At 42.4% G+C, this 21,179-nt stretch overlaps 2 protein-coding genes across 7 annotated transcripts in view; one reads left to right on the top strand and one right to left on the bottom strand.

Moving 5' to 3' along the window:
• Window positions 1-5,627, bottom strand: part of SERPINI1 (serpin family I member 1) — a 45,465-nt gene extending 39,838 nt beyond the window's left edge. The window contains exon 1 of one of the 2 annotated variants that reach the window (XM_083868750.1): window positions 5,519-5,627. The gene's annotated coding sequence lies outside the window, so the exon portion shown is untranslated. Of the gene's footprint in view, window positions 1-5,506 lie in introns of both variants that reach the window. The other variant, XM_083868749.1, reaches the window with a different exon arrangement.
• Window positions 5,628-5,771: 144 nt separating this feature from the next.
• On the top strand, window positions 5,772-20,506 carry PDCD10 (programmed cell death 10). 5 transcript variants are annotated; one of them, XM_083868751.1, is made up of 8 exons: window positions 5,772-5,859; window positions 12,280-12,494; window positions 13,044-13,097; window positions 14,410-14,527; window positions 15,182-15,308; window positions 15,607-15,685; window positions 15,983-16,065; window positions 17,630-20,506. In XM_083868751.1, exons 2-8 carry the CDS (start codon window positions 12,399-12,401, stop codon window positions 17,709-17,711), a joined length of 639 nt encoding a protein of 212 aa, XP_083724877.1. In that variant the 5' UTR covers window positions 5,772-5,859; window positions 12,280-12,398; the 3' UTR covers window positions 17,712-20,506. The 5 variants fall into 5 exon arrangements, with proteins under 5 accessions (XP_083724877.1, XP_083724881.1, XP_083724879.1 ...); XM_083868755.1 differs by having other exon boundaries at window positions 5,801-5,859; window positions 12,288-12,494; XM_083868753.1 differs by lacking the exon at window positions 5,772-5,859 and adding an exon at window positions 5,892-6,007.
• The last annotated feature ends 673 nt before the right edge of the window (window positions 20,507-21,179 follow it).

Genomic DNA, 21,179 nt, shown 5'->3' with positions numbered 1-21,179 from the left:
TTCCTAACCCCTGGCTCAGTTCTCTCCAGGTTCTCAGAGCCTGCTGTCCTCTTCCTCCCAGCTCCCCAGGCTGCAGATCTGCACCAGCAGCTCCCCTGGACAGACAGAAACAGGAGAGCAGATGTGTGATGAATCCTGTGACTGGACTAATCACAACCACAGTCCCTTGGCACAGAAAAGAGAAGCTGCTCCACAGCACACGCAGTCATGAAACAAGATCTTGTTTGTCACTCTAGACCAAGGAGGTGTAGCAGGCACATTAAGCATTAATCTAAAACTCTTCTGTCGTCTTCAACTCAAACATCAGCTTTGTCAAGTGTTATCTGAACCCTTATTTTAGAAGTGTGGAGTCAGCTTCAGTTTTCGAATCTTTTTTTCCAATCAAAACCCCACCTTCTGCCTGTAATGTTGCTGTGAATAAACAATGTAACTTGAATAAAGAGTTTTTTATTTACCATATGCAATTGCACATGTTTTAAAGATAAAATAGCATTACTACAGTGTTTTAAAAGTCCATATCCAGTTTAATAAGGGACCAGTTTATTCCTCTTTAGCACTTGTAAGAGTCATTAGACATCTTTCAACTCCCACTAATTACTTTGGTTTTGGCAGACATTAGTGTTTCCTCCTCCTGCTTTTTTGAATAAATCTGAAATTAACAAGTCAATAAACTGACATATTTACAGTAAAAATAACTCGGCTCCCCTGTCTTCTTCCTCCCACTTCTCATATCTCTTAGCAGATGAAAAGGTCATCATTCACCTACAGGCTTTACACACACTCGTGAGGACCTGGGCACTTTCCCTTTGCATCAACTTCATCTGAAGTTGAAGACCTGATAGTACAGAAGCTGTTCCTGTCGTCTTAGGTTTTGATTAATTGCTTTAAATAGTTTGGAAACTGGAGCAAATGCTTCTTTGGAGAAAAAAAAAGATATCTGAGAGAGAAAACATGAGTTGCTTCAGTGAACTCCAATTGCTGTGTGAAGTACACAGTCATTAAATGCTTCAGGAGCTGCTTTAATTTAAACGTGGGGGAAAAAAAAAAACCAACATGGGAAAAGGGCAGTTTTGGTGTACCAATTAAAAAATAATGTCTTAAATCTTTAGACCTTTCTTCCCAACTCCAACTTACATAACTGAGATGTATGGGGGGAAAAGTAGGGCAGCAAACATCACCTCAGCCACGGGGACAGTCCCCAAACCCTGGCACTTTGCTGCTGTGCCAGGGAAGGAGGCAATCTCCCGTGGCTGAGTGATGCTGAGGAGTTCAGACAGGCTGTCTTTGCCAAGGCACCCACGCTCTTAACACTACCTTGACATGCCAAGGGCACTTAAAAAAATCACACTGAAAAGGAGATGTCCAAGTCCTCCAGCTCACTCTAAACTTTCACAGGGAGAATCAAGGCTGGAATGGCACTGCTGCTCAAACAGTACCAGATGCAAAATGCAACTGGTGAGCAGAGTTTGGGTTGATGTTTTTTTTTCTTTTCCCTTACTGTAAAGGGAATTAAAGCCTTCGCTTTCTGTTGTATCTGAGCAGAATTCTCAGAACTGCAAGAGCAAAACAAAGCCTTGAATGTGTTGTGCAGAAAGTTAAAAAGGAAATGAGAGTTCTCTTTCTGAGATGAGGAAATCCCCCCCAAACCTACTGTTCACACAGAAACACTCGTGACAAAAAACGGAGGGAAAGAGAAAAGCGCAGGAACTGCAGCTCTTCCATGGTCTGGGGAGATCATTGCTGGCTAACAAGTGCTTGGTTTGTACATCTGACACCCCCCTGCACATATGGCACAGCTTCAGTTTGGATTCAGACAGAAAAGATCTTTCCAGAAGCAGCAGATTGTCCATTAGGCCCGTCAAGCCATCACGGGCTCGGAGCTGTCAGACTCACACAGCAGAGCAGGAACAGAGAGCATTATTAAGCAATTATTTCTTTAGCTGTAATGATGAAAGACTTCAGGGTGGAAGTACACAAAGTATATAAATTAGTGCAAAGACAGCCAGCCTATAAATTGGAAGCTAGTTGGTTAAAACTAAATACAACCACGTTGTTTTAACTTTCTTCTTCTAGGCAGCAAATTACTTATTATTGATTCTTCCTGAAAGAAGAGTCCCAAGGTCTGCAAAAATATTTCTCAAGAATTATCATCATATTTAAAAACTGAACTAAACCCAAAAATCTCTCACAACACACGAGGTCAAACCTCACTAACCCCAAAGCCACACACACATTTAACTCATTAGCTTGTATGAATAAGAAATTTCCTCTTTTCCCATCTCGCAGCCACAGCTGCTCTGCAATGACTCCAAAAGCTCCAAAAGGACACGGATAACTCACGCAGCTTTTATCCCATTAGCCACGGTCTGCAGTCCTCATAATCATCAGCTTTGAAGTGTATTAAACAAACCAGAACATGACCTTAGAGCTGATGTTTTAATCACACCACATAAGAACAATTCTTTATCACAGATGCTTCATTGTGGCCACCAAACGAGACGCCACTGAGAACTACCCAAGCCACAGGCAGGCAAGGAGCTGCTCTCACATCACTTTATAGCTACAGCCCTTCTCAATATAACCTTTGTAGTGGCTGCACTAAGGTATTTACACCAGAAATAAACCCATTCTTAATGGGATCAATGCATCCCTACACCCCTGTCATTTTCTACTGCTTTAAATGCCAGGCACAGAGGGAAAACAAGCACCAAAAACTTCACCGTTATTGCTGAACTATGGGAGTAATTCTTTTGTCTTGAAGTGGCTACAGCTTTATTTCCAGGACTGCTTCACAAAGAAGTTTACAGAAAATGTGTCCTTCTGTCAATTCAATAATTTAAGATTCAGCAAGTATTTCCTTTCCTGCTGCAGGAATACATGGTATGTTATTTCCTCCACCTCTAAGTTCTGCTGATGTTCAGCCATGCAATTCACAAGACCATGCTGGGAAGACAAAACCCAAAAATTTTTAAGGGATTCCAAAATAAACTACTCTGGTTTTTTCGTACATACAATGTATACATTCATAAAGCCACATTTATCACTAATTACAGCTGACTATAGAGACATCTTTCCCTACCATCTGCCCATTATACTGTATCAGAGAAATGCAAGCATGTATAACATAGAGAAAACCAAACATTAACTTTGAAAACCATGCTTACACACCACTTTTTAACGTTATTTTGAACACACAGCTCAATTCAGATAACAACAGCCTGAAAACTGAGTATAGGACAGATGTACCCTATATTAATTCAGCCTGTGCTTTACACAGACAGGATAATGTATTGCCCACACAGAACACAATTTGCTAGAAATTATTTTAAAAGGTATTCAGGCATGCCAACAATGTGTCTTCACTGGTGATGAGCAACCCAAAAAACAAATTTGAAATTTTGAGAAGTAAAGCACTAGTTGAAAAAGCCTTTAAAGAAGCAGGGAGTAGCCAGATCTCACTGGTGAAGGATTCTACCAGCACTAACCCATTTTCATTGCTACGTGTTGTGATACAGAAGGTTATGAACTGAGCTAAGCTACACGTAAATACAACATTTACATCAACAGAACAAATTTCAAGAGAGTTATTGCAACAAGAGTGTTCCTGGAACTGTTCACCCCTGAATATGAAAGGAGACGACTGACACGTTTGTGAATAACTTTCATCTCCATGTGAGCAAATCGCTGACAATGGCAGATGAAGAGACAAACCCAGAGCAAATTTAAAAATCCCAACTCAAATCGGACCAGAGGATGTGAAAATACAGCACAGACAGTCTCATGAGGTCAAATTTTGGAACTCATGACTGCCTTTAACAGGCAACTTTACACTGCCACAAGCCTTCACATTGTATTACATCTTAGGCTGCCCTGGGTAATTCTGTAGACAACCCACACCTTAAAAAAAACCCATCAACCATTCCTGCTCCCTCGCTTCCCTTGGTGATTATTCCTCATCACACTCAACCCAAACCAGAGCAATTCTGAGAAATACATGTAAAATGTATTCTGAGAAATAGATGTAAAATAACAAAGTGTGAATCTGGTCCGAGCCTCATGGTCCAACCCCAGAAACTCTAACCAAGACCTGACAGAATCTGGAAAAGTATCACAAAATTGAAGGAAGAGGTAACGATCTCAAGTTTTAGCAGCTCTACACCTGCAGCTTTATTTAAAACATATTAATTTCACTGAAAGGATAAAACACCATTAAACGGACATTTGGCTCAATCTATGCCACAACATTTTGGTAAACACCTCTCTCCTACACAGAAGGGTGTAATTTTCCATCAGACTAAATCACCAGATCGCATCAAAAACGAGGGGAATATTGAGGAATCTGAGCTCAGAGGTGATTAACAGAACTCATACACATTATGCAGGTTTTAAGCAGCATAATAGGAGGACGTGTAGAGTATTTGCTATATGAGAGATCATCCATCGGAGCTGATTAAAACAAAACAAGGTGGGGTGGAGAAGGTGAAAATTCACACGTGTAATAATGTGTAACAATCCAGGTGCCTTTTTTCCTATTTTTTCCCCCTTGCTCACCCCTAAGGAGGGGATGTGGATGGGTAAACACACACAGGGACACCTGCACATCATCCCTCTGCTCCCAACTCTTCCCACCTCGCCACCAGCACCGCCACAAGTTACACCCAATGTTTAAGTTTAATGCTTTAGCTGCTCCTGCCCATCCTTCACATCGGGGAATTCGTGCGCCTTAACATCAGGTAATAGCGATCAGTATTTTAAAAAAAATAAAAAAAGCGAGCATTAACAGCGACACATCACAAACGCAAATTCCAAACTGGAGCGGAGTTGACGCTTTATATCAATATCAATAGTAAATTTTAATCGCTGAGCTCTCCCTGCAATATAATTGGAAACTCCAAAGCTCGAAGCTTACTAGGAGCAGGATCAGATGGACAGATAAGGCACAAGTTTAGTTGTTTTAAAGGCCAACCCTGGGGGCGCCCGGCCGGGTCTGTGGGGAGCCGCCAGGACGGGGCTGCGCGGGCGGGGGAAACCAGAGACCGGCGGGCTCTGGAAACCCAGCTGCGGATTCTGGAAACCCATCTGCGGGCTGGGAACGGCCGGATCGGCCACAGACACCCGCAGGATACAGCGGGCAGGTTGTGGGGCACGGCACCGCGGCACTTTCCTCCTCTGAGCACAAACTCCGGCGGGGCCGGGGGGAGAGAGAGAGAGAGAGAGAGCGGCGCGTCCGTGCCCTGACCGCCCGCAGGAGCCGAGAGAGAACCTGAGGGGTTTCTGCGCTCGCCAGCCACTCATCCCACGGCGGGGAGGCAGCTCTGATCCCCAACCCCTCCTCTCCCGCCGCAGCGGGCGCAGTCAGTCTCCTCATCCCTCCCTGAGGCGCTGAGGGAACGCCGGCGACCCCCGCCCGGGCAGCGGCTCCTCCGCACCGCCGCTACCCCGGCTCGGTGTGAGGAATAACCCGGAGCCGCCGGGTTTATTTGGTTACAGACACCCGCGAAGGGACGGGCGCACTCACCGGCACTGCCGCCACCGCCACCCCGCCCGCTGCCCGGCGGTGCTGCCGCCTCTCCGCGCTCCGCCGCGGCTCTGCCGTGCTGGGCTGTGCTCGGCTCCTCCGAGCCCCGCTCCGCCCCGCTGGGTTGTGCTCGGCTCCTCCGAGCCCCGCTCCGCCCCGCCGGGCTGTGCTGGGCTGTGCCCGGCTCCTCCGAGCCCCGCTCCGCCCGCCCGCTGTCCCCGCCCCGGCCCGGCCCCGCCGAGCGCTCCCGCCCCCGGCCGCGCTCGGCATTGTGGGGTTTGTGGTCGCGGAGCGCGGACTACGAGCCCCAGGGCCCCGCGCGCGGTTCCGGACAACGCCTGGTGTGTGGTAACACCGCGGATCTTCCTCCTTCTCCTCCTCCTCCTCCTGCTGCTGGTGCTGCTCCTGCTCCTCGCGGGCGCTTCCGGCGCGGCGGCGGTGGCGGTGAAGCCCCTGGGGAGCCGCGGGGGCTCGGCGGGGCCGGGGCAGGTGAGGTGCCGAGCCCTGCCCTGCCCTGCCCTGCCCGGGCTGGACGCGGGGCCCGCCGCGCCCTGCGGGGCTGCGAGAGGGGCGGTGGAGCGGAGAGGGCCCCCCGGTACTCGAGGAAGCGGCTGAGGGCGGCCTCGCCGTGCGGGGAAGGTGCGCGGGGGTGTCTTTTCCCTTCCCTTCCTTCCCCTCTTTCCTCCGGCCCCGAGGCACCGCCGAGGGCTTGTCCTTCTCCCCGCCCTTCCCGCGGCCTCGGGGGTTGGGGCCTGGCCGCGCTCCGGGGTTCCCGGGCCTGGTGCTGGTTTCTCTGGGCCCTGGCACGGCAGGCACAGGCCCGGATGTGTTTTATTTTTGTGTGTATTATTTTTAGCTCGTCCTCTGGGAGCGGAGCGCTGTCAGGTGGCTGCGGCGGGCAGGGAGGAAAGGGCGCCCGGGTTCCTTTTCCACCTTCCTGCGCCAGGGGAGGTGTGGGTTGGGCGTTATTAGGGAGAAATTATTCGCAGGAGGGGTGATTAGACATGGGAATGGGCTGCCCTGGGAGGGGAGGGGGTGCAGGCAGTGTTCTGGGGGTGTTTGAGGAAAAGCTGGACGTGGCATTCTGGTTGACAGGGTGGTGTTTGTTCAGAGGTTGGACTATTGATCTTGGAGGTCCTTTCCTGTCTGATTGATTCTGGGATTCCTTTTCTGCAGGGTCCCCGTTTAGGGACTGTTCAGGCCTGGGGTGTCCCATTAAGTTGCTCACTGAACTGGTGAGTTGGGTTGGTGTTTGTTTTTTTTTTCCTGTAGCTCGCACATTCTGGGTGATTGAAACCTCCAGTATGTGCTGTTCCTGTTATCAGAGGAACTAATTCTCTCCTCTGGTATTTGTTCACACGTTGGAATGTATCTTTGCCCCTTTGGAGCCGTGTCATACCTGTTCGTGTTTGATACGGCTTCACTTTCACATTCCCAAAGAGGCGGAAAAGAAAGAGAAACGGGGGTTTGTTGTTATGGTTATTTATTCCAACATTCAGGGCCTGTTTCAGTTGTGCTGTGTGACAGTTCTGGTGTTGCTGACTGGTGGAACTGGAGCACAGGCTGTGGGGTCTCATGGGACACACATTCTGGGTGTATTAGCACAGATTAAATCACTTCCATTCTGAAGTCCAGCGAAAGAACACGGGCTAATTATAAGCCTGACTTCAGACTAGGCTTGGTTTTTGTTTTTTAAGTTGGTACAGTTCTAAAAATAGACTGTCTTGGATTTATCACAGGTCTGTGTCATTTCTGAATTAGTCATAGAACTGCTCTTACAGTAATCAAATGCATAAGCAGTTCTGCCTTGGCAGAGTGAGTTTCTCTGCAGGTGACTGTTACACGTGTGTGGGGATGTTTGAAAACTGTATTTCTGTTCTAGTGAGAGGCATTTGAAAACACTTTCAAAACTTCAATGCTATTTGCTGGTGACATTCCTTTTATTAACTCTTCAGTGAAACTGTTTGGTGTAAGAATCAGTAGGATGTGGAATCAGTTCAGCCTTTTAAGTATCTCATTATCATTGCTGATTTTAAAATACAGATTGTTATCCTAATACTTGATCTGTATGCTAATCCCAGTGAATCCACCCAGAGTCAGTTTTAAAAAGAAGGAAAGTAATTCTGTATCTGAAACAAAGCTTTGAAGCTCTGTATCAAATAATCTAAGTTATACAATGAGAAATAATTGCAGTTGATAATTAAAATACAGTGGCAGGTAAAGTAATATCTGGCCAAAAAAAAGAAAAAAGATGTGTGGGTTAGGTTTTTTTTTTTAATTCAAGTGACCTTTAATGACAGAAACAGTTACCAAGAGAGGTGTGGGGTGTGTATACAGTTAAAAGAGCATATTCTGCAATTTTTTTTTTTTTGCTTCCATAAACTTCATACAGCAATAGTAAATTACCTACACTCCCTCCTCCCAAGCACATTTGTCTTACATTTTGATTCAAGCTCTGCCTCTGAATTCAGATGGAATTTATGCTGTTATTTCCCTTCCCCCATTCTTTCTTCCTGGACTTGAATGACTGGACTTTTTCTGGTGACTGAGGGATCTCACATCAGACTAAAGGTGAAACCTCTCCTTGAATCCTCACTGCAAAAAGTGGAGCAGAACCTCTTGGCAGTAAGGTAGTTCTAGCAGGGATGGAGCTGTGATTTTGAAATAATATTTGTAATCACTGCCTTGGGCCTTGTTCCTCTGTAGTACTTTTTTAAAAAAAGATTATTAATGTCTAAGCACTTGCCAGATCTGGAGTAGATGGAGCCTGGAGAAGGGAATAGAGACAACATCAGTGCAGAGGTAGAACTGCTGATGACAGAGCTGAAACCCTGCCAATTGATACCAAATATTTCTGTTGGTTTAAAACTTGAAAAGTTGAGATGATGAGAGTCTGCTCTCTTTGCTTTCAGCCCTGCTTCAGAGGAGTGTGTTACACAAACACCTTTCTCAGATGGAAACCTCTCTCACCTTCAGCCTGGCCTAGGAGCAGGTGTGGATTTGGGGAAGTTGGATTTGCTGTAGTTGTTGTGGTTGTGTTCTAATGAAGCAGCTCTGCAGTTCTGCTTGATTTAAGTGCATGACCAAAAGTCTGTCAGTAAATGACACAAATTAGAGAAAGCGAATTGTCACCTTAGACACCGACAGTAGTGGTTTTACATTTGGAAAGTGTCTTCACCTTTTTTGGCAGGGGTTGGGTTTTGGGGTTTTCTTTTCTGCTAAAGTTCAGTTGAATGATTTAAAATGTCACTGGGTGGCTGTGGGGGAATAGGTCTGTCAAAGAACCTTTCCAAATCTATTCCTCATCTAAAATATATCAGCTCTCTCCGTGTTTGCTGACTGGCTGGGATCATATTTTAGTGCTGAGACTTAATAGTTAGAATGTAAGATTTATTCTGACAGTGAAAGCACGTATTCCATGTTAGTGCATCTCTTGGAGCACAGCCTGGTGTGTTTGATGGGTCAGGACTGAGCAGTCAGGGGTGTATTAACTGCTATTTTAGCACAGTTGACAAATCTAGATGCTCTTTAAATTCCCTGTATCATTGTGGACATTCTGTCCCAGGATTCTCATTGCACACCCATGGATTTGGGTCTGTGGGGTGACTGTGACAAGGAGGAAGATCAGGCTGACACTCAGGTCAGTGTTTGGCAGTGTCCTGCTGTCTTCTCCTCATCTGCCCCCTCAGACCAATTAACAGGTTTGCCAGCAGAGTAACACCTTTTATACATCTAACACTTTTCCAGGGTTTTCTCAACTCTTCCCACTCCGCTGTGCTGTCCTAATAAATCACCTTCTCATGGAATCTCATTCCACCTTTTCTAGAGGATGTAAAAAAAGCCAGATGACAGATGAAACTAGGGTAAACTCCTCTCAAAGAAAAGGCTCTTTTGAGATTGGAGGAACTGAAGTTAAGCTGTTACAAGACACTGTCATGAAGTCTGGCAGCTGTGCAGAGCTGCTTTTGATCACATCCTAAAAGAAATGCTGAAAGCTCCTCCTTGCAGTGTGATAATGTGCATTAAACTTTGGCTCGAGTCAGACCATTTTGAAGGTTAAGTGGACTTGCTGATAGTTGATCTAAATAGAACACAAACTTCAGTTTCCAGGAGGATTTCCAGGTCCCTAATCAGGATTGAGACTTTCTTCAAGGGTATTTGGATGTGGTTTAGTGCAGCCATGGCAAACTGACTTTCAGGAACACAATGAACACGGAGTTCTTGTGAAGATAATTATTTTTTCTACTTAACACTAGCAAAGACTGAAGTGGATAAGTTACATCCAAAAGATGTCAAGTTAATTCCTAATGGAAAAGATAAATAGTTTGAGAATTTTAGCAATCAAGTACTTCAGACACTGTGATGCTTCCCAGTGTATCTTCTGGAAAACTGGAAGATTTCTGAAATAAGGAACAAGCAGTGTGATAAATGAATATATTTCTTTTCATCCCTTGGCAACAAAAGCATTTGATGTTCTTAAATATTTCTGGTGTGCATGTATATATAAACCCACCTCTTCAGTTGGAAAATTGGTGTCTTTTGTATTAATACAAATCCAAGTGTATTTTTTTTTAAGAGTGTCAGAGTCTGGAAAAGGGGTAATAGATAATGTATAATTGTTTTTATATGAGGGTTTTAACTGTGGCATGGATTAGTAACAATAGCTTATGGTTCTTCAGGAGAAAATGAGTTCTTCATGGTAGCTCACAGTGTAATAGGTTTTCATCATCATAAAAATCCATCATTTCACTTAGTATTTCCTTTTGTGTGTGTGTGGATACTGCTAACCCATAAAAACAAAGTAATTATATCTAATGGCAATTTTGTCCTTTTTTTGCCCTTCTTCCTATGATAAAAATCTTTTGGGTAGAGCAGAACGATGTTCAGTGACCTGATTTAACTATTTTAAAAAACTTTCTCTGAGAATACTGAGATAAAAACTTGCTATAAATTAATCTGTGGATGCAGGTGGTGCCTGTCAGATGTGTGAGTGGATATTTACTGAACTTCCAGAAAGGAGGAATTAACCAGCAAACCAAAGATCTCTCCATCCAGCAGGGAACACACATGGATAATAAATGGGACAGCTTGTACCTGCAGTAGGGAGTGAAAACTTGTTCAGACAAGTTCCCTCCCCCCATGTGAGCAGACCTTGCATGAATTTATGTAACTGAAACGAGTTCTTGGAAAAACACTCAACTTTTTGAGGAGTGATGACTATTCACTTGTATTCTTCCACGTTCTTGACAGCTGTAAAATACCAGGGGTGGGTGAGAAAGCTGTGAGACCCCTGAGGAACTGATTGCAGTTCCATCCATGTGGATGGATTTCATCCATCCAGAGCCCTTTCTGAAATCTGAGGAATCCTTTTCTGGGGCTGGAGGGATCAGCTCATCCATGGCACTTTGAAGCTGGAGCAGCAAGAGAAACAAAAAGTGAAGTTTTGCAATAAGCAAACCCTTCCATGTTAGAAGACTTGTATGAAGTTTTAACTGTAGTCATGTTTAATTTTTCTTCAGAAAAAGCTCAGATGGGATATGCACAATATTTGTAGTCACCCAGTTTCTTCTCTGTGCTGACTGTAATCAGGAATAAATTTCACTTGTATAAATATAGCTAAACAATTATATATCTGCTCTGGACAAAAAATACCTGTTCTTCTGTTTAAACAGCCTGAAGATCTTTAGCCTGTGCAGAGCATAATGAGGAATATGGCTTGAAGAAATGTCTTGGCATGTTCTGAACCTGTTCATACTCTCAGGAAGTGATATTGATTGCTGGAGTAGTTTCTGCTGCTTCTTATCATTTCACTCTTTTCACTTTTTACTAAAATGTCAGTAAATTACACAGACATGCAAATGCCTGGTGTCTGGAGCTTGCTAGGAGGAAAAATCCCTCCTCTAGTGCATTAAATACTCCAAGCAAATCTAAAAATTAAAACCCTTAATATCTTTCTTTTTATCTTTATTTCTGACTTGGACTTCAGGTCTTTAAACTCAATCATGCCATATAAAATATTTTAAAAGAACCTGATGAATAGAAAATACAGCAGGGCTGGAACAAGGGGTTTTTATCAACTCTAAGGTGACCTTTTTTCTTTTCTACATCATTTCTGTGTCTGAGCAGTGATCCTTCCACGTTGGGTACGATGAGCTGGGCTGGGTGGAGAACTTCCAAAACAGAGGTTCAGTTACTGGAACAATAATTTTCCATTGAGTTCACATAGCTGGTGACACACCCTGAGTAGAAACATGACTTCAGCTTATATAAAACCAAAGATGCAGTGTTCACATGCAGAGGGGTGGAAAGCAGGCACTGATCTCCAGCAGAATCACAGCTTCTGATGCAAAAATATGGAGTATTTATAGGTAGTTTTAATAGTCACAATGCCTCTGGATGAGGTTTGGGGTTGCAGCATGTAGTGCTTCCCAAGCTTTTTTCTGGATGGAAGTTGTCAGGAACCTTGGTGGCAAGATTTTTATAACTGTCACATAAAATCTCTGCTTTCAGGAGAATTGATCTCATAAGAACATGAAGGGAAAAACACCTTTTCTTTAAAATACTCACTTAATGGATTTCAGTTGGGGTTTTGAAGTTACACCAAGTGGTCATTCCATGTTTACTTGACTCATGTAATGAGAAATCCCTGGTTTCCAGGCAGTAAAACTCACCTTGATCTGTGCCTTGTCATTTTTAGAACCTCTCCCTCAGGAGCATTTGTAATTGTGTGTTTGCTTTTCTCTTTTCTCACACACCCTAAGGACAATAGATTTTCCAAGTTCTTCAAGTATTCTTGCACAACGAGGAAGAAGAGGAGACATTTCAGTGGATGAGGAGTTTTTTGCTTCTATAGTGTTTTCCTTGAGAAGTGGCTCTTTGAATGAGGATGACAATGGAAGAGATGAAGAATGAAGCAGAGACCACTTCTATGGTTTCCATGCCTCTCTATGCTGTTATGTACCCTGTCTTTAATGAGGTGAGCTCCAGGTTACCTTGGAATGCAAGAATTCTCTTTATTTTGGGAAGTGTGGCCACAGGAACATGTTGTTATCTTCTCTCTCTGCATTGTTTCACTTTCCTGCCATGAATAGTTTCATGCTTATCAAAGGTTGTCTTGGTCCTGAGCTTTTCTCTTACCTTTAACAGAGGATTTTCACAAAAATACCAATTCTGTTATTCTCTGTCAGGAATAGCACACAGTCAAACCTGTGAACAGCTTGATGCATTTTAATTTTACTGCTAATGGTAATTTAATAGGATATTTGTTTTTTGTTAAGTATCAGAGACTGCCAAGATTTTCTCAAAATCTTCTGTCAGACTTTTGCTGCAAAATACATCCAGTGATTTTTGTTTTCATTTAGGGGTTGAACTCTTTCCTTTGGGGTTAGCTTTATAGTATCTCTAAAGTGAGACCAGCAATTTTAATCTTTCCATTCTGCTTTATAGGGCAAGGGGTGATTAACTTGACTTGTTTTGTTCTGATAACAACAGAATGCTAATAATTGATTCTAAACTTTCATTGCAGCTAGAAAGAGTAAATCTGTCTGCAGCTCAGACACTGAGAGCAGCTTTTATTAAGGTGAGAAGTAACTTGCATTGAAAAAATGGTTGTTTCAAAAGTAAGATGTGTATGATGAAGCTAAAAGGTCAGCTCTCTTGTTTCCTTGTCTTTTTTATCTAAGACTTCATGCTTGATCCAGTAGTCTAAAAATAAAGTGGACAATTGCATGAACTGGAAGCTTGAGATGTCTGCAGATGTCATGAGGAGAAATCTGAACAGGCAATTTTAAACAGACTCTTCTCTTGTCCACATAGAACAAAAGCTCAAATGAGGGAGCAGTCAGTGAATAAATAATACAGTCTTAAAACCTACAAGATTTGTGGAATAAGTGCTCAGGAGCAATAGGCACGTAGCAGACTTTGAAATTGGTTTACAAAGTGAGTGGTAATGGGATTTTTTTGTGGATGAACTTCAGTGTTTGTGTAGAAATCCAGCAGTAAATGGAAAAAAAAGATTCTTCTGACTTTTCCATTGTATTCCTAAAGAGTGAAAATACAGATATTCCTTTACACTGCTTAATTGAAGTGGTAATCTTTTGAAACACTGAAACAAAATAATGGCAGGCATGACATATCTGAGCTGTGCAACTTGGGATACTTCCCTGCTTTGCACTTAAATCTAAATTACCTTGATGGTCTGAAGTCTCAAATTGAGCTCCTGCATGTGTGGGTTGGTTTTGTGTGTTTTCACAGCTTGTGGTAAGGAGCTAAGCTGGATGCAAATAATGTTAAACTGAGATGTTGGTAAAATTGGTAGTGCCAGCTAAAAAACCCGCCCAGGCTCATTTTTCTTCCACACAGAGCAGATTTTTGGTAGCAGCACAGGTGATGTGAACAGCTCCAGTGTTAATCCAGCTCTGTACTTAGATATGTCATCAATCAAAAGCTGTATTTTTTCTGAAAGAGCAATTCCCAGGTGATGTCTGAGCATATGATGTGATTCATGGGAGGCACATTTATAAATGTCATGGGGAAGGTGGGGGAGCAGCACCTGTGTTGGAGTGAATTAAATTCCAGGGGATACAATATCTTTGTCTCAAAGCTTGGTGTTTATGAAAATACAACAGGATAGAGACATCTATTAAAAACCTTTCTTACTCAAATTAAAATTACTGCCAAGGGCTTATTGGAAAAGTTACTTTTACAAAATCAGTGATCTAGTCCAAGAAAAATGAGTTTTGTAGTGGAAAAATGTTTTTAATGTAATCTACTGGTCTTTCAAAGTTCCAAGCAAACTCCTGCAGTATCTGAAGCAATTTACATGAAAGTCTTTGTGCTTGCAATGTCCAGGTCTTGCATGTTTAAGGATATAAAATTTCTCCGCTCTACAGGCTGAAAAAGAAAATCCAGGTCTTACACAGGACATCATCATGAAAATCCTGGAGAAGAAAAGCGTGGATGTGAATTTCACAGAGTCTCTTCTGCGTATGGCAGCTGATGATGTAGAAGGTAATAAATCCTGTGTTGAATAACTGTATTTTTAATTACACTGTTAACTAGGAACATGCAATTCTCTATTTCTCTTTTCTTTTTTCCAGAAAAGATTATTTGTTTCTCAGTAGAATTTTTTCAGCATGGTAGAAGAAAATTTGTATTTTTAGATACCACTGCTGGAGAAATTAAATCTCCCTGAGAACCATGATTGACTAATAAGAGAAGGAAAGAAAGAAAATGAATGTTTAGAACTATGTTTTTATGGCAGCATAGTTCACCTTTTGCAATGCTAACAACCAGGAAAAGGCAAATGTGAACTATAACATCCTCTTTTTTTTTTTTTTTTTTTTTTTTTTCTCCTGCTTCAAATTAAAAGCAGCAGTTACACTGTCACAGAAGGAGAATATACTGCAGGCTTTAAGTTATTTTAATACTGAATTTGATGACTTTAATGTCTCAGATAAAGTCAGATGGGCTCTTTTTTCCACCATGCAGTAATAAAGGTGATTGTTGCACTGTCCTGGCTCACACAGGGGTTATTCACTGCAGGTCTCTGCTCATGTTATTCACCTTCAAATTCACCCTGGTGCATTTTATGTCGTGTTTTCAGCTGTCAGTGCAGACTTGAGGACAAACTAATGGTGGTTTTGAATGTGTTCTTTTTGTCAGAATATATGATTGAAAGACCTGAACCTGAATTCCAAGATCTTAATGAAAAGGCACGAGCACTTAAACAGATTCTTAGTAAGATTCCAGATGAGATCAATGACAGAGTGAGGTTTCTTCAGACAATCAAGTAAGTACAACACGATGGATTTTGCTGCAGATGGAGAGGTCAAACTTCTTGTATTTAGGCCTGAATGTTGAAATTCTGTAGCTGTAGCAGCATTGTTCCCATTGCAAGAGAGCCTGATCCCAGTTAGAAATTATGAGGGTGTTACTTGACCAAACTTCCCAAACAGCATCCTGGGAATCCTGTCTGGCACTTCCTCTCCAGAAACTGCCCTAAGAAATACCTGCTAGAAAGGGATTAAATTCCAGCATTTCGTGGGATCTCCTAAGGAAATTCACATTCTCTTTTTCTTGCCCAACAGGGACATTGCAAGTGCAATAAAGGAGCTTCTTGACACAGTAAATAATGTCTTCAAGAAATACCAGTACCAGAACCGGCGGGTACGTGCACAGCCCTTCATCCAATATTTCTACTGGCAAAATAGGAGGCATCCTTTGGATCAAAGGATGATAGGAGAGCTTAGCTGGTCAATGACATCATGCTTTAACAACAAAATGGTTGTATGATAGGTCTCAGGAGTTTTAGACAAAAAAAAAGATTTTCTTTATTTCTTCTAAAGAAAAAAAAATTCACGATGTAACATTCATTAATTTTCTGATCAGTTGAACCTCAAGGTTCTCACTGTACCCAGAAATATGTGAACTAAGACTCTGCTCCTGGTGTTTTTGTTTTTGTAGGCACTTGAGCACCAAAAGAAAGAGTTTGTAAAATACTCCAAAAGTTTCAGTGATACTCTGAAAACCTATTTTAAAGATGGAAAGTAAGTATGCTTTTCTCCTGTTGTTTTGATGATTTACATAATGAAAGGCTTTGTTGACTAACAGGAAAATAGGACAAGCTTTGGGGTGTAAGCTGCCTCTTTTAGGAGTGGCCTAATTATTTCCTTACCTATGTCCCCTCTCATTACCATGGCTGCATTAAAATGCTGTTTCTTTTGTAATGCCTTTGAGGAAAGGGAAATTTGTTAAATACACCACCATGTAACACCCCTGTGCTGTGTTAGTTTTGAGTTTGAATATGAGAAGTTAAATTTCCTGGCCCTGTGTGAGTTTTCTCAGTGCATATACAAGGACAGAGAAATTATGGATTTTTTTTTTTTATTGAGAAAAGTAATTTACCTATTTCAAATATCATTTGCAAATACAAAACATCTGTGCAGGGTTCTCTCTGATTTACATTTTTATTGGCCTTTCTTTATAGACCCTCACAGTGCTCTGCAGTATCTAGAATGATTCAGCTGAATCTTTTCCTAGATGAACATTTTTAGCCTTCAGACTGAGGCTTTTTCCAGGCCTTCACCTTGGGTTTTGAAGTCACAATTCCTGTATAATTCACTGGAGTGATTCTTTTGGAGGATGAGTGGATCCCTCTCAGATTTTGACAGAGCCAAAATATTCTGTTTTAAAGATGGAATCAACTTTGATGTCAGCTCTTGTTGAGCTTGGCAAAGGCTGAGAGCACCCAGGAGATGGTGCATTACTAAAGGAGAGAAAAGTCTTGAGAGCAGCTGGGAGTACAATCCTGCTCCCATCAAAGCATTCTTGGTTTTCTCTCCTTTTCCTGGAATTGGGGCTAAATTTGATACCAAAATGAGAAGTTTAGGCTTTGGTAGCTTTGATTCCTGGACAGAAGTACTGTGTGTTGTGGCCTTAAGGGTGTTAATGATTTGCAGTAGTGTAAGAAATTCCATCAGGCCTGTATTTCCTATCCTTGGGAAGTCAGGAGGAATTTCCATCTGTCTGAGCTGCACGTGGAGTGAGATCCCTGCTCCCCCAGAAGGGAACAGCACTGAACACAAGCCATGCTCAGACCTCATTACTGAGCTGAAAAATTCTGTGACCCCACACCTTTCTCAGCAAAAAAAGAACTAAAATAGTGTGATGCTGACACATGTGTGCACGTTTAGTATTCCTGGAGGGAAGAGTTGCCAATTCTGGAGCTCCTGGGGGGTTGAAGAGCTCAGCTTTGGAAAGGTGTTTAACAACCACAGAGTCAGGAAATGGCTGTGACCTTAAAGATCATCTGGTTCCAAGCCCCAGATCATCTGCTCCACGTTTTTCCCTTGGTTATGTGAATCCCAGAAAGGATTGAGATGTCAGTGATGACAGAGAGCCAAATTCTTTTCCAATTCCTGCCAAATGAGCAGAGCCTTTCTGGGATTAGCTATGCAAAGGAGGCTGGCTGCCTGCAGGGAGCTTCAGGTAGGTCAGCACAGGGTGGGAACATCCCTGTGCTTCCAATTCTCAAAGCTCTCCATGCCAGTAATGCTGAATTTCTCCAATGTTTCTGGAAGGTTCTGAAGCAATCTTCTTCTCTTTCCACAGGGCAATAAACGTGTTCATAAGTGCCAACCGACTAATTCATCAAACCAACTTGATACTCCAGACCTTCAAAACTGTGGCCTGAAAACTGTATATGTTGAGAGTTGTACTTTTCAATGGTGGATAGGGTACCTTTATATGTAAATTTTAAAAGTTTTGACTGTATAAATTATCAGCTCCTCTCTCTCTCTCGAGGGGGGTCTAATGCAGGATTTTGAATGGGATTATTGCCATCTTACACCATATTTTTGTAAAACATTGTAGCTTAAATCATAATCTCACGAGGAAGATTTTGCATCACTTTTTTGCTATTATCATTCTTTTCAGAATTATAAGCCAAAAGAATATACGCCTTAATGTGTCATTATGTAACATTCCTTACAAGAATTGTAAATATTTGGTGTTCTGTTTCTGACATTTTAACTTGAAAGCGGAAAAAAACTGCAAGATTATGTATTTAACAATATTGGTGGCAAATATTCAATAAATAGTTTACATCTGTTAGACTGTCTTTTTGTATGTGAACAAGAGTGCAGAACTCATCTTTCTAGAACTGCAGAACATTCATTCAATAGAAAAAAAAGAAAAAAAAATTAAAATTATTTGGGTGCTTAAAGCTACCGGGAGTTCAAATCAGTGTAAAATGAGGGGTTTTCCTTAAAACTGAGATTTTTGGCTGTTATCTAGACCAGAATATCAGAATAATTATATTAAAATGTCTTTGAGAAAGTAATAAATAAACTCAGAAGTGAGATGTGCTTTTTTGGTTTTGATAGAAACTAGATCTCACTTCTTTCTTAGTCTTCTGTCAATGGTGAGTTAACAGGTTTTTGTTTGTTTTTTTTTACTCCTAGGCTATTCCAAGGTTTGGAGCACAGGTTTATTTGAAATATATGCAGCAAAGATTGAATTTAAACAATTCAGAGAAGTGGGTTTGCATTTGTCCCCTTTGGGAGGGAGGAGGAGGATTGGAGCTAGAACTCTTCCAGGTAGCACTAGTGATATCTATACTATGCATGCCATAAGGCAACTTTGTTTTTTCAGGGAATTGAAATCCTGTGAGACCTCGACTGACAAACCTTGGCTGTGTAGGTGGTTTAAGAGCTGCTGCTGGACAGGTGGAAATTCTCTCTTTGTGATTTCCTGGTGATGTTTCACAAGTTCTGACAGATCCCTTTGGAAGTGCACCTCGAGTTGATTTGGAAGTAGAATAAACCTCTGGAAGTTTGCAAAAATCTGTGGCCATTACTAGGAAGTTTAGGGAAGAATGTGATGCAGCTGCTGAGGCTGCACAGGCTGTTGCAGGAGGAGCAGTCCGGGCTGAGAGAACACAATTATTACAGAACTCCTCCTTGTTTGGCTCTGAATGGTGAAGAAAAGGTCCCTGCAGGTTGTCTGGCACTCTGGCCTGGTGCTGTACTGCTCCTCTGGGGCAAGTGCCTTATCCCAGGTTACAACAGCTGGGTCCTTGCATTTGCTGATCTGAAAGGATCAGAAAAAGGGGGGGAAATGCCAACTGCAGCCTCCCCCATAGCACTGGATGTTCTGCTGTCTACTTGTGCATGGAATCGTTCCCTCGATGAGAGCACTGACTGTAGTGCACTAGAACAATGTGAAGGAGAGTATTGTGTAAAACTGAGTTCTTTGGGAATGTATGTTGTGCAATTTTTTTGGTTACACATGGAGCTGTAAAGCAGGATGTGGTCCTCAAAGCTTGCTGGCCAGCCTGTCCTCTATTCTGACAGTGGTGTCTCGTGTCCTTAGCAAAGGGAGCTTAGGAAAGGGATGCAGAAGCAATTTAGAGTTCAAACTTTCTGCTATTTCTTTAAATCTTGGCCTGCTGAATTGTCATTTTCTGGCAAGGAGTAGAGGAACAGCAATGTTAGAGCCGACGGAATTAGAGTAATGTTTAATTTGCATCTTTGCATTCTGTAAATAGAAGGGTTGAGTTGTCTCCTTGTGGATGATGCTCACTTAAGTCATAGCTCCAAAGGGCTTCGTGAAAGATCCACGAGTCAGGGAGAAGGAAGGGAAAGGCCCCTGGAGTTTGGGATACTTCATCTTTCTTGGAAAGAGTGTTTGGTACTGGAGAAGCTGCAACAGTGGCTGTAGAGAGAGATAAACACGAAAGATTGGGTTAATTTTATGAATTTGGCCTGATTCCCAGAATATCCTGAGATTTCTCTATTTTCTTGGATTGAGCAGGACAGTAATTAATGCTGGCAATCATTAGTTGAATGAGACCATGTTTGTGTCTATGGGTGGTAAAAAAATACATATAAAAAATCCATTTTTGACTGGTGTCCCAAACAAGCTGCTGTGTTACGTCCTGCCAGTTGATTCCTTGTCAAAACAGAGGCTATTTCATCAAGAAATGAACTGTTCCTGTTCATCAGTTCTTCCCAGAACCTTGATTGGGTAAAAGGTACCAAATACAGGGCTAAGCTTCATGTTGTCTGGCCAATGTGTTTTGTTTTATTTTTAACTTCATTGTGATTTCTATATGTTACCCTTAAAAATAATGGAAATTTATTCATTGTAATCAATGTCTGGTAACGGGAAAACTTGAAAATTGGTGTCTTCAGGTCACACTCTTCTGTTGTGTGCAGTGAATCCATATCTAGTGGTCTTATAAACCTTTCTCTTCCACTGAATATGAGCTGGGACATATGTCTGTCAAATTTTATTGTGGTTTTGCACTTTATTATTCAAGTTACCTGAGTAGCTAAAAGATAAGTTTCTCTTTAAGGATTTCTGATGCAGCAGTTAGCGTTGCAAAAATGCTCTTAGAAAAATCTCTGCTGTGAATGTGGGTTATAACTGCTATGATAATGTTAACATACAGAAAACCAATCTAATAAACAAAATAAAACTTTGTATATTTGTTAATGAAGCAAAGAACCGTCTTAATCACTTGTTTTGATTTTCCTCAGCCTGTAAAGAAGTGAAGAAAGGCTTAGGCTGGAAGCTCTGATACTGATGCACAGATTCGTGTGCAAGTCTGTGAGATGGGCCAGGTGCTCAAGGTTTATCTTGAGCTGCCAGGGAGTGGTGAGGATGAAATCTCACCGTGTCCTGGTGTCAGACCTTCCTTGTCTCCAGCCAGCAGGAGCAGATAGTGTCAGTCTGCATCAAACTTCTTATCTTTTCATATGATCTTATCTAGATTAGCAGCAAAGTGCTCCTTCTTTAATGTGCTTTTGTTTGTTGTGCAGGTGTTATCTCCTCATTTTACACAGGCTCTGCTTTCTCACTTGGGTGGGGGAAGGAAGAGAAGGTTGTCCAGACAAACTTGCCACAAATCTAAGCTTTAGATTGCTGCATTTGTTTGATTTCCCCCTTGAGACTGGAGTGATGTGTGCAGTGGTAATGACTGGATTGGGCACAGCAGTGATTATCTTTGCAGGAGGCAGTTCTGCCTGAGAATCTTGCTTGGCCATGCTCAGCCTGGCTCATCTTCCCGCAGGATTCCCCTCCTGGGGAAGCATTTGTGCTGGGAGGTGTGGGAACTCCCTGAGCTGTGCACAGTCATCCTGGGCATTGGTGCCCTTGG

This window comes from Zosterops lateralis, assembly GCF_965231275.1.
Source record: "Zosterops lateralis genome assembly, chromosome: 10".
In the NCBI taxonomy this organism is placed as follows: domain Eukaryota; kingdom Metazoa; phylum Chordata; class Aves; order Passeriformes; family Zosteropidae; genus Zosterops; species Zosterops lateralis.
Note: the sequence above shows the minus strand (reverse complement) of the source record. Positions and strands in the feature narration are given on the sequence as shown.

Coding starts and splice junctions, on each gene's coding strand:
- PDCD10 (XM_083868751.1), top strand. CDS start 12,399: ATGAGGATGACAATGGAAGAGATGAAGAATGAAGCAGAGACCACTTCT. Junction 13,098..14,409: donor TGAGAGCAGCTTTTATTAAG/GTGAGAAGTAAC, acceptor TCCGCTCTACAG/GCTGAAAAAGAAAATCCAGG. Junction 16,066..17,629: donor ACCTATTTTAAAGATGGAAA/GTAAGTATGCTT, acceptor CTCTTTCCACAG/GGCAATAAACGTGTTCATAA.